This window comes from Lutzomyia longipalpis, chromosome 2 (assembly GCF_024334085.1).
Source record: "Lutzomyia longipalpis isolate SR_M1_2022 chromosome 2, ASM2433408v1".
NCBI classification, from domain to species: domain Eukaryota; kingdom Metazoa; phylum Arthropoda; class Insecta; order Diptera; family Psychodidae; genus Lutzomyia; species Lutzomyia longipalpis.
In genome coordinates this window covers 16,631,345-16,646,586 of record NC_074708.1, presented here as the reverse complement: position 1 = coordinate 16,646,586, position 15,242 = coordinate 16,631,345, and the positions used below count along the sequence as shown (strand labels likewise).

General features: G+C 37.7%; 1 protein-coding gene across 1 annotated transcript; it reads left to right on the top strand.

Moving 5' to 3' along the window:
- Positions 1-140: 140 nt before the first annotated feature.
- On the top strand, positions 141-15,147 carry LOC129790990 (uncharacterized). The gene is made up of 6 exons (XM_055828849.1): positions 141-633; positions 1,751-1,802; positions 6,897-6,955; positions 12,889-13,045; positions 13,166-13,655; positions 13,742-15,147. The coding sequence occupies exons 1-6, from the start codon at positions 567-569 to the stop codon at positions 13,817-13,819; spliced, it is 903 nt and encodes a 300-aa protein (XP_055684824.1). The 5' UTR covers positions 141-566; the 3' UTR covers positions 13,820-15,147.
- The last annotated feature ends 95 nt before the right edge of the window (positions 15,148-15,242 follow it).

The window sequence follows — 15,242 nt, the reverse complement described above, 5'->3', positions numbered from 1 at the left end:
GAATAGCAATAAAAATAACAAATAAAATCAGTTGCAGCAGTTTGTTGATATTCAAATAGACTCAGACATTGAGGTTATGTGCCACTCCCATCCCCACCAAAGCAAAACTTCCCCTTCCTAGTAAATCAACAAAAAGAGTCGGCCATTTTTGCTCACTCGCGCCAGCCATTTGGAATGGCGTTGGTGCAAGCGGGACAACCGCATGGAAAGTGAATAACGTTTGCTTTTCCCTCTTGAGAAATGAAAAATTGCCCGTGAGCCCCGCGAGAGTGTGTTGCATGTTGCGAAGGAGTGTCAAAAGGCGAGTGCAAGTGTGAGAGGCACACAATAGGGCACATCCAAAGAGATTTTTCTTTCGGCCAGCAATAGTGCGAGTTCCCACCTTGGAAGTCCTCTTTCACCCGTTTTTTCCACACGTACCCCGTGCTTTAGTGCAAAAGTTAATTGTCGGTGTATCCGTGGGTAATTGGGTGAGGCAATTTGGGTGGCATTGAGGGTGATTTGGGTGGAAAACTTTGGATTTCTCTCCTCGGGTGTTGTAAAAGTGTCGTTTGTGTTTATTTGAAATGGCTGCCACGAGTGTGGTTGTTCTGGATAGGGGAAATAATACGACTTGCACCATTAATTTACATGGTAAGTGACAATTAGGGGTCGGTAGGTGGTGGAAATATTGCTCTTTGGCTCGGTTGAAAAGGGTACTGTGTGAAAATTAGGCGATGACAAGGCCATTTTCAATTGGAAAAGTTCATATGAAAAAAAGCGCGTGGACACACACACACGCGCCATTAAATATCTATATACCAAATGCGCCGCCGCTTATGTGTGTGTGAGGACGTTGAAAAACAATATGACAGAATTTAGGGGGCAGCACTTGGGGGGTAAACGTAGAGGGCGTCTATGGCGTTTTTTTTCCCTCCACTTTCCGTGAATGGAAAGAAAAAACATATTTCAAGCCCCAGAGAAAGAGCTCCCGAGGGTGTTTGGGGGTTTAACTCTTCTCCCCCTACACCTACATACAATCCGATCCGGAAAAGTCCCGGTTTCCCCTCTCATGATGTATTCCCTGCTCCCCAGATTATGTATGTGTACATATATTTTCTCTAATGATGATGACGAAAATTAACGATAGAGCGAGAGAGGGGCAGAGAATGTTTTTGTTGGTGTGCACTCACAGATAGAGAGCTGAAAAAAAGTTGAAGCTAAATAATAGAGAATAAACCATATAATAACATTTTCGAGCTGAAGAAAAAAACACGCGAGAGAAGGGAAGTGCTGAAAAAAAGATGGACAAAAAACGCAACACTAGCAGTGGCGCGTTTTGTACGCTTTTATTGCATGTCGTTTCGGATAAGACGACTGAGGTGCTTTTCCGGGCGTTTTGGGGAACTTCACTGGTTACTCCACACACAGACTTTACATGAAAATCACTAATCATTCGCCTTTTGCACTTAAGCTGAACAACTTTTTTTTTAAACTTTAAAAAGAAAAAAAAAACTTCTCTTCCTTCGTCAGAAAGTCTCACTAATTGTTTGTTTTTGCTTGTGGAGTTTGCAAAATTTCTAATGAGATTTCAGAGTGGTGCAAATTAAAAATATTTCTGCAGATGAAAGTTTCGCAATTGATGGTAAAAAAAAGGAATGGAAAAAATTATGGGGATAAAAAAACAGCCAAGAAGCGAAAAGGGTGGAGAAGTAATCAGATGAATGTGCATTTTTACTACATCCTTGATTTTCTCTTTTCTTCCATCCAGGGGCAACTGTGGTGTCTTGGCGGGTGAACAATCAGGAACAATTGTTCGTAAGGTGAGTAAATTTCTTTATGTTGGCTTATTAAAAAAAAAATCGGAACTTTATTGGGCAACGTTATTCATTGTGGTGTGAAGGTCCTAGCCTGGAGGCCTGACTGGACTAGACTAAAAAGGTCCTAAGAGGCTAGGTAAAAGACTAATATCCCTTCACTCATACAGATGATACAGATTAATTTGCTTCAAATACTAACACAGAACCTTTGAAAACCGTTAACGCTATTTTAAATTTAAATCTGACAACAAATATCTGTCACTGTCAAAAAAAATCTAACTTAATTCTCTAAAAGTTTTGTTATTCTAATATTAATACAATAAATAAGTAGGTATACTAATAATGCAATTTAATAAAAAAAAAAACAATAATATTTAAAATTATCCATAACACTACATACCCTAGAATTTTGTTAGAACCTCCCAAGAAAATTTCATTTTATTGTAATCCCACCACATATAAATGATATTGAGGGGTGGGAAACGTTAAAAAGAAAGTTGCAAAATAGCAAATTTCTTGGGGAAGAACATGTGAGGAGATAGAGAAAAACTCACATCCATTCGTACGCTTCTGACCAAGATGGAACACCACAAAGGAGCATAAAAAAATTGCACAAAGTTCTGTGATTGTGGGAATTGTTGGAATTTCTTCATACAAACCCCACCCCCGAAAAAATTCCACCTCGTGGGATTCATTCACTGGGCGGATTTTGCTCACACACATAAAGACCCCCAGAGAGATCTCCGACCTGCGGGGCAAAAAGTTGGGGCATCATCTGTTTGTGATGCTCCTCTCTCTGGCCCGGGGTGGAAATTCTTTGGGTGAAAATCTTATGTGCAAAATACCCCGGCATCAGTTTTGCAGAGGAGCGCTCAACGAAAATGTGTTGTGCATGTTGGAGAAAAATGAGAACCGGGTGTTTGGGGAAAAAGTGAAAGGGGGGTGGTTGGCTGAGGGGGTGGAAAATGTGTGTGGTTGAAGCACTTTTTCATCAGCATCATCATCAAGCTGTACTGGGGAAAAAAAGGCACGAAGAGGAAAGCACACAAATTCCCTCGATCGATACGGAGAGGAATTATAACTACAACAGAACACATACTAAAACTTTTAGGGAATATTTGTTTGGATTATTTTACAGCGAACTCGTTAGTTTTTTTTTTAATTTCAGAGAATGAAAATTTTTATAGAGGGGTTTGTTATTAAATAAAGAGAGATTGTGCTGAGGAATTTTTTTTGCTGCTTTGTACTATTCAAATCTGTCTCACTTTGGGTTAAAATGTCACAATGACAGTGACAGATAATTGTTTGTCAAAATTTAAAATTCAAATTAAAACGGTTAAAGCAAAAAATCGTCTATTCTTTTATTTAACTGAATCTTTCCGAGAAAGCTCGCAATTGTTTGTTCAAACAAGAAGTTTGTGCAAAAATCCCGCACCAATTCATCTCTGTTCTCTTTTGCGCTTTATTTGAAAACAGTAGCGCCTAGTTTTTGTGTCAAATCCCATTTCCGACGAGCATTTCTTGCTACTGGCTCTCCATCTCTGCTTTCTGTTCGGTGTTTCTGCCGCTTCCAGAGTTGTTTCACATCCAACTCAACATCTTCGTCTAATTCACAATCTTTCCTCCAAATTCTCTCACATTTTGCCATCTCTGTGAGCTTTTTTTTGCACCACCGCGGCTGGCCTTGTCGGCCAATGCTGGGAGCTATCTCTAAAGCGAAGAGGACGGCTTCTGATGATTCCTCGCGACAAGGGTGAGGATTTTGCCCAGAAGGGTAAAAATGTCAGGATATTCTCACCATGGTAATAAATGTCTCTCAATTGTCTTTTCCATGCAGAAATGCTCACTAATCTCGCTCTGTTCCTTTTTACCCATGCTCTTGAAGTTGCGGAGGAAGAGGAAAAACAAAAAAAAGCGCGGGAAAAAAGTTCGCGCAATGAGACAAAACATCCAACATGCGATTCGCGATAATTCAACGTTTTTACCTCCCTCCGCATCTGAAAGCATCATCATTCACAAAACTCATTCGTTCTGTGTCGAAAGAATCTCCCAAGAAAATAGTTTTTATCCACGAAGGTGCCTCGAATTGGAACCTTTTGTTCCTCCACCAAACTCCTTTTTATTTGACCACAAACAATAACTGTGTGTGTACCCAAAAAAGGAGCACAGCACAGACGATCTTGGCATTATGTATAACCATTTTGCAACCGCAGATTTGTGTTTGAGATGAAAACGTGGTCCCGGAAGTGCAAATTGACGTTGATCTTTGGGCAAAATGTTTTATAGAAAATTATAATTCAACGATGAATCTCTCGAGACATTGATTGAGGTGTTTTTTTGGTGTGTGCGAGAAAATTGTGGTAAAAGAGAAATAAAGTTTTGTCGGAGATTTACGAATGGTGGAGTTAATTACCAGTGTATTGTTAATGGAATATTTGGATTAGTCGTAATTTTATATCTGTTCTTTTTTCTTCAAATATACAAATTTAATTAATGATCAAGACACAAGAATTTAATTTATACAAAGATGTTTTTCTATTTGGAAAAAAAAAATTACGGATTAGTATTTTTAATCAATTTTTATGTAAATTGAGAAAAGAACTTTACACGTTTTAATATTATGTATGATGAAAAGCTTCATTTTGAGAAAATTAAGATTAACCCTTGGAGGACTTTGCTGGCCGAAGTGGCCAATTCGATTTTTTTATTGCCACAGAATTAAAATCTATTGAATATTCCGAGATAAGTTCTACATCTGTCTATAGGGAAGTTTCATTACTTCAAGATCGCCAAAAGAAAACTTATAAAAATATTTTCTTTTGAGAGAAAATCAGGGGGATGCCCAACCCCGAGAAATCAGTACTTTTAGTGAGGCAGCAGGTTCTTCCGATCAAAATAAGGGATCAGTTTGCACAATTCCACTTGCAATCGATAGTACATTTAATTAGCTCTCGGTTGATCCCTTCTCATCATCGAAATAACATTATTAATTTAAAAAAAGTTAAAGTGTTTCTCGGGAATCGGTCGAGATTGAGCGAGATTCGAGAATTCCTCATACATTTTGTTCAACAAAAAGTGACTTTTCTTCACTGAAAATGAGGTTAAACCATCCCCTTGGAGAAAATGAACGACAAACTTTTGAAGTTAGAAACCTCGATCCAAGTGTTAAAGTTTTAGGTAAGAAATATCGAATTCTCGAAGTGTTCCACACGTTAACTTACATTTTTCATTCACTGATAAAAATTTGTTGAATTGATTTTGATGACAATTTGTGAAAATAATCTTAAAAAAAATAACCAAAAATATACGAAATGTTTTTTTCCCTTTTGGGATTAATAACTTTTATATTTTAAAGTTAGGGAAACCTTGAAAAAATTTAAAAAAAAATAGTCAAGAAGTCGTAAAGGTTAAAAAATCGATTAAAGGGATTAAAGGTCTAAAATTAATTTAAAAAATTAAAACATGATTTTATAAAAAATACACTATGCACTAAATTATTCTTACATTTTGACAGAAATGTAAGAAAATTTAAATTTAAGAAATTTAATAAAATAATTAACCTAATTTTCTATGCTTTTCTTTGTCCACCACATTTATTTTCTGAAACATTTTATTTTCGTCTGTTTGTCTTAAAAACACCCCTGACATGCATTAGTTTAGTAGTTTCTAAAAGAAAAATCAATTGGAAAAATTCTCCAAATGAACTTTCAATGGCTTTTTATTCTCCTTCTCTTTCTCTTTATAAACCCCACAGATGTGGTTTTTTTTGCTTAAATTAAAAAATATTCCTCTCGTCGATTTCAAAGGATTAATTTTTAATTGTTTCCGCGACGAGAGCTCCTGAATGCGTTTCATTTTTGTGGCTTTTTATTTCATTTTGATCCGATTCATTTCCTGCTTACCAAATTCACCGTGTGTGCCTTTTTCAAACACAAAAAGGTAATTAATCAATTAATCACAGTGATTTATTTCCATATATTTTCTATCTCTATCCCACAAAACGCGTGACCTTCTGGCTGAAATTTTAAAATCTTTTTCTTCTTTATAATTTTAATAAATCCTCTCCTGCAGTGTATTTGCTCTCATTCGCTAAAAGAAAAATTGTTCTTCGCGATGAAAGTTCCAAATAATTTCAAATAATAACCCATCTCACATTACTACCTACTCTCCTCTGCCATGTATGTACATAATTTTTGAAGTGAATGCTCACCGGTGTGCAGGAATCCAAAAAAAATGATGAGTACTCTTTTCTTTGGCGGGATTTCTTTTTTCATTTCTTCACCTGAGAGGTGGATGAGTGGTGTGTGAGTGTTTAGTTTGAATAAGTTGAAAAAAAAAGAACTGGTTTCTTCTCCAAATTATTTTTGAGATTAAGAAGAGAAGAAGTATTTTTCTAAGTCATTTATGAGGATGATTATTTTCACGATGTTCGTGTATTAAATCAGAATTTAATAATCACCTTCAAAAACTCCCATCTTCGTTTTTTTTTAAACGTCTTTGGGGCTCTTTTCCACGATTTCTGGTGTATTTGGCTCTTCTGTGGCCTACAAACCAATATAAGGAATACATTTTTTTCTAATTTGCTTTTAATTTTTAGGAATTTTTGGTATTTTTAGGTGATATTTTCTAAGAATGAATTTATCAGGAGCTCTTAAGAATTAGCTCGTCTTCACTAAAAGGTCTGTTTACAGCGAAAGAATCTTTTTGGAAAACTTTTATTGAATTTTATTTAAAAAAATATATTTCTGATGAACTCATAAAAAAATTAATAAACTATCTACCTACGTAATTCTCTGTTCAGGTGAAACTTGCACACAGACTCAACCTCTTTAGCGATAGCCAATGAAAATGCTTAAGTAGAATTAATCAGCCAATCAGAGACCTTCTTTGAATGACAGATTCTTCTTCTTCTTCATTTTCATTCAATTTTGTAGATGTTATTCAAAATTCGTTAAAGCCGTGGTTTCAGTCTAAAGATGTTCAAAAAGAGAACACAAGAATTTTTTTCTGCCATTTCTTGTCCTAATTTTTTCCACCTAATGTTCTTTTTACCTAAACTTGTTTAACTTTTCTCCATGTTTTTTTTTTTCATTGCAGCAAATTGGCGGTTTTCGATGGCAAAAAAGCAATTAGAGGAGGAATTCCATTTGTATTTCGTAAGTTCTCTTTTACTTCTTATTTTCCAGTGTGTGTCACTTCTTTTTTGCTGCTCATTGACAAAAAAAAAATCCCAATCCAAGAATAGAAGATGTTTCTATGGAGTATTAAGAAGAATGAAAGAAAAAAAGCACGAAGAGTGTGCAATGATTGGAAAAAGAAAGATACTCAATGAAGCATATCATGATGGCTATATTCAAATATTGAGTTCTTCACCTTTAGCTGTGTTTTTTATTTTTTAAATTGTCTTTTTTTTTTTTTTTTTTTTTTAACCCCCCCACATACCTTTCACAATAAAAAAGAACATGATCTACATCTTCAGGCGTATTGCACATGTTACAATTAAGGCTCTCAACAATATTGATACGGAATAAATGGGCATTTAACCTGTAATGGTTTGCAATGATTCTATTGACGAGGCATAAACCCTCTCTCCTAATGCCTGTCAACCTGTGAAACCACGGAGTGAGTCCACAAGAAGGAAGAATCGAAAAACATAGGCGGCCTCTGTCTTCATTTTGCCAATATACTTTCCACTGCAATAGACAATCATCATTGATGGATTTAAAGAAATCTTCCTTTCTAAGGCACACTGGATCACCTTCATCATTAGCAGTAGCCGCTTTTGCCAGCAAGTCTACTTTCTCATTGCCAGTTACACCCACATGGGAGGGAATCCACATGAAAATTACCTCCTTGCCCGAGTTGTTAATTTCTCCAATCATCCTCAGTATGTCACTTGAAATATCTGCTTGAGACTTCAGAGACCAGCGGCTATCAATTTTCTGTAAACTCGACAATGAATCACTCAGGATAATTGCTCTTTGCAGATTCCCATTCGAAGTAAGAACTCTTTCTAGTGCCATTTTAATTGCCACCAATTCCGCCGTGAATACAGAAGAGCAGCGACTCAAGGTTCTAGCATCACCAAAGTCAAACGTCTCATCCCACAACGCTGAAGCAACGCCTTGTTGGGTTTTAGACCCATCTGTATAAATGCATGAGACATTTCGCTATTGAGCGACAAAAGCTCATTTCTGACAAATCCATTTGCATAAATTTGCCACATGTCCTTAGGAAAACTTCGCAGCTGTTCCCAGATTATAGTACAGAATTGAAATTGTGGGCGGTCAGTACTGAAATGCAGATTGTCATAGGTTTTTACATTTATTTCATTCCAACCAATTTCATCTAGCCACTTCATTATTTCAGTAAATGGGCTTTTTGGGCAGTTTTGCTTGATATACCTCAAGTCTTGCCACAACTGTACATCTCTGTCCGATGACCTGATTAGAAACCTTTCTGCAACAACTATAAATCTAAGATCCAACGGGCAAATACCTGCAATCACTTCAAGGCTACCTGTATGCGTGGACGTCATAAGACCCAAACAGATTCTCAACGATCGCCACTGTATTCTGTAAAGTTTCATCATATGTGAATTAGCAGCTGTCCTGAAGACCAGTGATCCATACTCCATGACAGATCTTATCGTCGTTACGTACAATGTCCTTAAGACGGTCGGATGTGCACCCCACCTAAGACCACAAACAGCCCGCAGAAAATTGACTCTCTTACTACAAGACTCCGCAACCGCTCTGATGTGTGCTCCCCAGAGACACTTGCGATCGAACACCACCCCCAGATATCTAAATTTCTCAACAAGAGGAATGACATTGCTACCACATCTTACCTCAAAAAAGGGCAGGACATGTTTTTTTGTAAAAAGCATGGCTACAGATTTTTGAACTGAAATGGACAGACCTCGTTTTATTAGAAACGATTCAATTTTCAAACATAAGTTTGAAAGAACGTTCGCTATGACTTGAGGGTCCTTGTGGGCAAATCCTATTGCAATGTCGTCTGCATACTGCAGAACAAGACAATCCTGGGAGATGGTATTATCAATGTCTCTGACATAAAGATTATAACAAAGGGGAGCTAACACTGAGCCCTGCGGTAAACCGACGGATCCTGATCTGCTTAAGATCTTACGATTGCCATCAAAAAATTCCAAGCACCGCTCAGAAAGTAGGCGACTCAAAAGCACGCCAATGTTCTGAGGCAAACCAATAGATACAAGATCCTGGCATAGCACATCGACCAGCACCCCATCATAGGCTGAGGATACATCAAGGAACACACACCCTAGTACCTTCTTTGCAGACCAAGCAATTTGTATCTTAGCGCTCAGCTCGGCTAAACAATTTTGCGTACCAAAACCTCTACGAAAGCCCATTTGGGACTGTGGGATTAGATCGAGATCTGTTACCCAACTATCCAGACGTATCAGAATTAGCTTTTCAAAAACTTTACGAACCGCAGATAATATACAAATTGGTCTATAGTGTGCAACTTCAGACCCATCCTTATTAGGCTTGCGTATAGCGATAACTCTGGCAGAGAGCCATGGATTCGGAATTATGGCAGAGCTCATGAAATCATTAAAAATTCCAATAAGCACTTCAAGCCCATTCCTCGGCAGATTTTTCAAGAAACTCACTTTTATTTTATCCAAGCCAGCGGACTTATTTTTCGTGGAGTTGAGAGCTGATTTTAGCTCCGACATGGTAAAAAGAGACCAGTATTGCAAATGTGATTCACGACCTTCTGGGGCTGTCGGGGCAATGTGATAGGGTCTACTGACAAAGGGAGGCGCAAGTTTATCAGCAAAGTTTTGGAACATTGACTCATTCATATTTGTATTTCTACTTCGGCTTTGACCGCGGAATGATCTCGCCATGTTCCACAACTCAGAAAGGGAGGTGGAACTTGAAAAATTCTCACATCTCTCACGCCAATGCTCACTTTTCTTTTTACGGAAAAGCTTTCTAGCTTGGGCATCTCTCCTACGGTAAACTAGAAAATTATCTCTAGTCCCTGAATTACGAAACATCGTAAAGCTTTCGAGTCTCTCGTTCCACGCTGCCACACATTCTGCATCAAACCACACTTGATCCCTGTATTGCACCTGACTATTGCCACTATTTGCTCTACCTGGTCTTCTGTTCTCTGCTTCTTTAGCTGAGTCCCACATTAATTTGTTTAATTTTTCAAGTCTTGCTATAGGACATGGATCACTCACAGTAGCTAAGGATGACTCTACTGCCTCTTTGTATTTCTTCCAATCAACTCGCGCATCCCTAATAGAATCCTCATCTACTACCTCAGTAGGCACATTTCTATTTAAATAAGCAAAATTGATTAATAAGGGAATGTGATCACTGCCCAAGGTTTCCTCAAACTGATCCCAACTTGAATCTAAAGCAATATTTTGTGACACAAATGTTATATCAATAGCACTACTAGGAACTGGAGGACAAGCAATTCTCGTTGGACGGCCATCATTCAGAACCACGAGGTTGTTATTTTCGCACCATTCCTGAAGGGTACCACCTCTCCCATCTTGATGGGAGGAACCCCACAGCGCATTATGTGCATTAAAATCACCCCCAACGATTGTACCAAACACATTTGTTGAAAACACCCGATTTAGATCAGAAAATCTAATTGCCGAGGAGTTTGGTATATACACAGACCACAACGCAACGCTTTTGTTCGCTAGAACAATATTTACACCAACCATTTCTGCTTGCGTGTATTCATCGTCAATTATTGCTATGCGTTCGCCTCTTAGAGAGTTCTTTACGGCAATTAGAACTCCCCCACCTCGATCAGTTCTGTCATTGCGAAAGAGAGAATATCCGGGTATTCTGATTCTACAACGAGGTGTAATTTTAGTTTCTTGGAGCAACACAACATCAATATTAAGACGCCTACAAACAACAATTAAATCCTGCAATCTTCCTCTAAGACCATTTATATTCCACTGAAAAACTTTTATATTTCTTAGACTTGATCTATCCATTAATTACAGAAAAAGGTAAAGATCTTAGGCATAAACTCATTAATTCGTCTCTCAATCCAAGGAAGGATAATTTCTTCGACAAAACTCATAAAGCCAGAACCGAAATTAAAACTACTGAAAAAGGAAAACACCATTTCTTTAAAACCACCCACATAAGATGCTTTCTTTGACTCCTGTTCCTCAGGAACTTCACTTTGCTGTTCCGTTTCCATTGCCTCCATTCTTGCAGCTGGCCTCTCACTTCCAGGCTGCCTGATTTGGGTTGCATTTCTCGGATTCTGCTTATCGTACTCAGCTGCCCAGCGGAACATTGCATCATCGTTATTCGTACCAGTGTTCTGATTGAGTTTCCTCTTCCTTATGGCACCACCTACTGCTACACCACTTGAACTACCTGCCGTAGGACCTGTGGCACCACCTACTGTAGCACCACTGGTTCCACCTACTATGACACCACTTGCATCACCCACAGCTCCACTTACTGCACCACCAACTGCCCCGTCTACTGCATTACCAACTGCCCCACTCACAGCACCACCAACTGCACCTTCCAGCATTTCATCGTCTTCCTCTTCAGGCAAATCAGAGTCGTCATCGTCATCATGCACCACGTAGAGGCCATTGTACCTGTTCTTATGAACCACAGCATTCACACTAGGAAAATCTTTCTTATAGTTTTGCGGCCTATTTCCTCGCAATTTTTTCCTGCTTGCCATTTCGTTCATTTGCCAAGCATTTTCATTTTCAGAAGCCTCGGGTGCTCCAGACTCACGGCTAGCCAAAGCCTTATCAACTTCATTTTGCCTGATCATGTTCACTTTTGGGCAATCATGGGTTTTTTCTCTGTAAAAAATGCGACAGTTTGGACACAAGAAGGTGCTAGCTGCACACTCCTTAAATTCTTCCTCATTCTTATGACGGAGGCCACATTTTTCGCAACGTTTCTTGTTGGCACAATACTTCTCAGTATGGCCAACCATCAGGCAGCATGTGCATCTCATGATTTTCGGGGTAAAAGCATTTACTTGCAAACGAAGTCTCCCAATAAGGAGCACATCCGGAAGGGTATTTCCTTCAAAAGTCACTCGGACAAATGGCGTTTTCTGAAAAGAAGCATTTCCTTTATCATCAACCACCTTCTTCTTCAAACGTTCCACCTCCAACACCTTGACGGGTTGGTCAACACCGTTGCAAACTCCTTGGCCACCTTTCAGAATATCAGCTGTGTTGATGTGATCATTCAACACAACTTTCCCATCAATCTCAACCTTTTTAGCCGGGACATAAATAGAGAATCGTTTAGAGAAATCCTTATTGAAAGGCAAATGATTGGCTTCTTTCTTAGAGTTAAACTCAATGCGTAGCTTATCGCGATTTACGGGATCAATTGTCTTAATCGACGCATATTTGCGGAAAAGATCATTCGAAACCCTGACAACATCGAGAGAAAATTTCTTCATGGCTCGCAAGTAAACAATAAAAGGACCCTGAGTAGAATCGCCGTATTGTCTTATTCTTGGGATAAATTCTTGATCAACATCCATCTTCTTGCGCTCATTCGAATTATCTTTCCACCATCGCTATCTCCTTTCTTATCATTAGCATTTTCGATCTTGCTATCATCATCAGTGTAATCCGGGAGAGTAGCGAGCGCAGAGGCCACACGCCTCATCTCGCTCGTACTCCCTTGATCTGCCGGCAGCGACATGTGTGTGTGCACACACACGCGCAGCCAAACCCCACTCAATCACCAAAAAACTGTTATGCGACTCAAACTTGGGGTCCGACGAAAAATTTTTCACCATATGCTCCCGCGAAATGTAAGAAAACTTTAGGGTTTTTTCTGGGAAAACACCCGAAAAAAAAGAAAAAAATCTCAGTAGAATTAATCTAAATCTTGCCTGAGTACAATGAAGTAGATTTCATATAGAAAAAATCCCTGAAAATAGGAGAAAAAGAAAAAATTAAAGCAGCTATGACACACTCTGGGAGATGTTAACTCTTCGAGTAGCGCAAAGCGAATGATTTAAATTGTCTTCTTTGATCTTTTTCACGTGCTTTTAGCACAATTTGGTCAGTGGACTTTTGGGCCACAGCATGGATTTGCCAGGATCACGCGATGGGCACTCGAGAGGGCGCCCGAAAGACTCCCCACAGGCGATGTTGAGGCTGTTTTTAGTCTCATGGACAACGAATTCACACGATCAATGTGGAATTATCCGTGAGTTTTATTTTTTTCGGTTTTAGAAATATTTTGAAACTTTCTTTCAGTTAAATCTTCGTTATAATTCAAAAAGTTTTGTAAAGAATAATTTTAAAAAGAAATCATTAATTTTCTTAGCTTCCGGATCACTTATCGTTTGATTTTGCGCGAGAAGGAACTTCATTTCCACATTGGGGTCTACAATCCAAGCAAAGATCTCACCTTCTCGTTCAATATGCTCCTGCACACGTACTTGAAGGTGCCAGATGTGCGACGTTGCCAAATAACTGGTCTCCATGGTTGTACATTTATCGATAAGACACGTGATAATGCCATTTACCAGGAAGGACGCGACGTGGTGACCATCAATGAGTGGACAGATCGCATTTATCAGCACACACCGCAGGAGCACATTATAACGAATGTGGTATCCGGAAGGAAGATGCGTGTGCAGAAATACAATTTCCCCGATACAGTTATCTGGAATCCGTGGATGGAGAAGGCGCGTGAGACTCCGGATTTTGGGGATGATGAATATCCGAATATGCTGTGCGTAGAGTCTGGGCATGTTTCCAGTCCCGTGATCTTACTACCGGGCACCGCATTCGAAGCCAGTCAAGTACTCCAGGTGAGTTTATTAACCCTCTGGCTTGAACCCTGAGGCAAGCCAATAATTTTGTATTTGAATTTATCCGTTTGCACCCTTCAAATTAGGTGAGTTTTGTAAATGGCGTCTCGGGAAAACGACGCAGCAAAAAGAATCAGAATGCAAACAACGTGGACTTCAGGTAATCTTCCTGGCAGCAACAATTATATCTTCCTGAAATCCTCTCGTGGCAATTTTCACAGTGAATTCCCTTTTTTTTGATTTCCTTCTTCGTTTTCTTTTCAAATTGAGAGGATTTCCCGCCACTTGCACTGAATGACAAGTGTTATCTGTCAATGTCAAAATTATGACAGAAGAGCAATTAATTGTTTACTTAAACTTTGCATTTTTACAACACAAAAAAATCTGTAATAAAAATCTTTTTAAGGATTCCAAAATGGACATTTAAGTGGATTTCTTTAATGTAAATAAAATATTTTTAGGGAATATTTTTTAAAGAAAAAAAAATGGCTTAAATATAAATAAATTAGTTTCTGTGGTAAGTTATAATTTTGTTAAGTTTTTTTTTTTCTCCAACTACTTTTTTCCTCATTTTTATTTACCACAATTATTTAGAAACTTTATTTCTCGTAGTTTTTTTTTATAATTTTTATTTTGTTGTAAATAATGGAAATGAGAATTTCTTTCTCTATACGATATACAGAATTTTTTAAAAGAAAGAATTAAATGAGAAATTTTTTGAATAAAAATTAAAAAAAAAACTTACATAAATGTACTATAATTAAAAAAAAAAATAATAATAATGGTGAAAAATATAATAATAATGGTGAAAAAAATACAATGAATATTGAAAAATTTTCTGTCCAATGTATACGATTAGTGAGTTATAAAAAAAAGAAATCAATTAATACGAAAAAAGGGAGATAATACTACGAAGGAAGTAAATTAAGTAAATGTCTAGAATGGTGAAAAGATGGAAAATAAGAGGCTGTAAGTGCGGAAAATTTGTTGACACAACACATTAAGAATTTTTTTTTTGTAAAAGGTATCGTCATTCCAAAGAATTTTATTTAGCATTGATATTAATTCTCTTGAGCCCCACGATTTTTCTGCTTTTCATACGACCTCTGCGGGATATTTTTCTTCCATATTTAAAATAATAAATAATTATCAGTTTTGTTCCCAGGAAAAATTTTTGATATTGATCTTAAGATGGAAGATTTTTTTAAAATATATTTTTGGGGATTTATTTTAGTGCTACAGGTTTTTATTATTTGTTGCTCAGTGATTAAACGTTCCATGTCCTTTATTGATTTTCTTATTATATGTAGAATTTTCAAAGGAATTGAGGGAAATATAGAGTGGCTGCAGAAGCCACATGACGCAGATTTTTCTCAAAAATATCTAAATGTAGCAATAAATTTTTGATCATAAGACGCGCCAATTCATGATAAACTGTATTTCATTATATAGAAATGATGGTGCAATAATAAAATTTATGAAAATTTCGGCATTTTCTTTGTGATTTCATTTTCTCTCTCGCGGGTTTCCCGTCTCATTTTACGTTGAAATCTCCCGAAGAAGTTTTTTTTGGCGGAATTGAAGAAT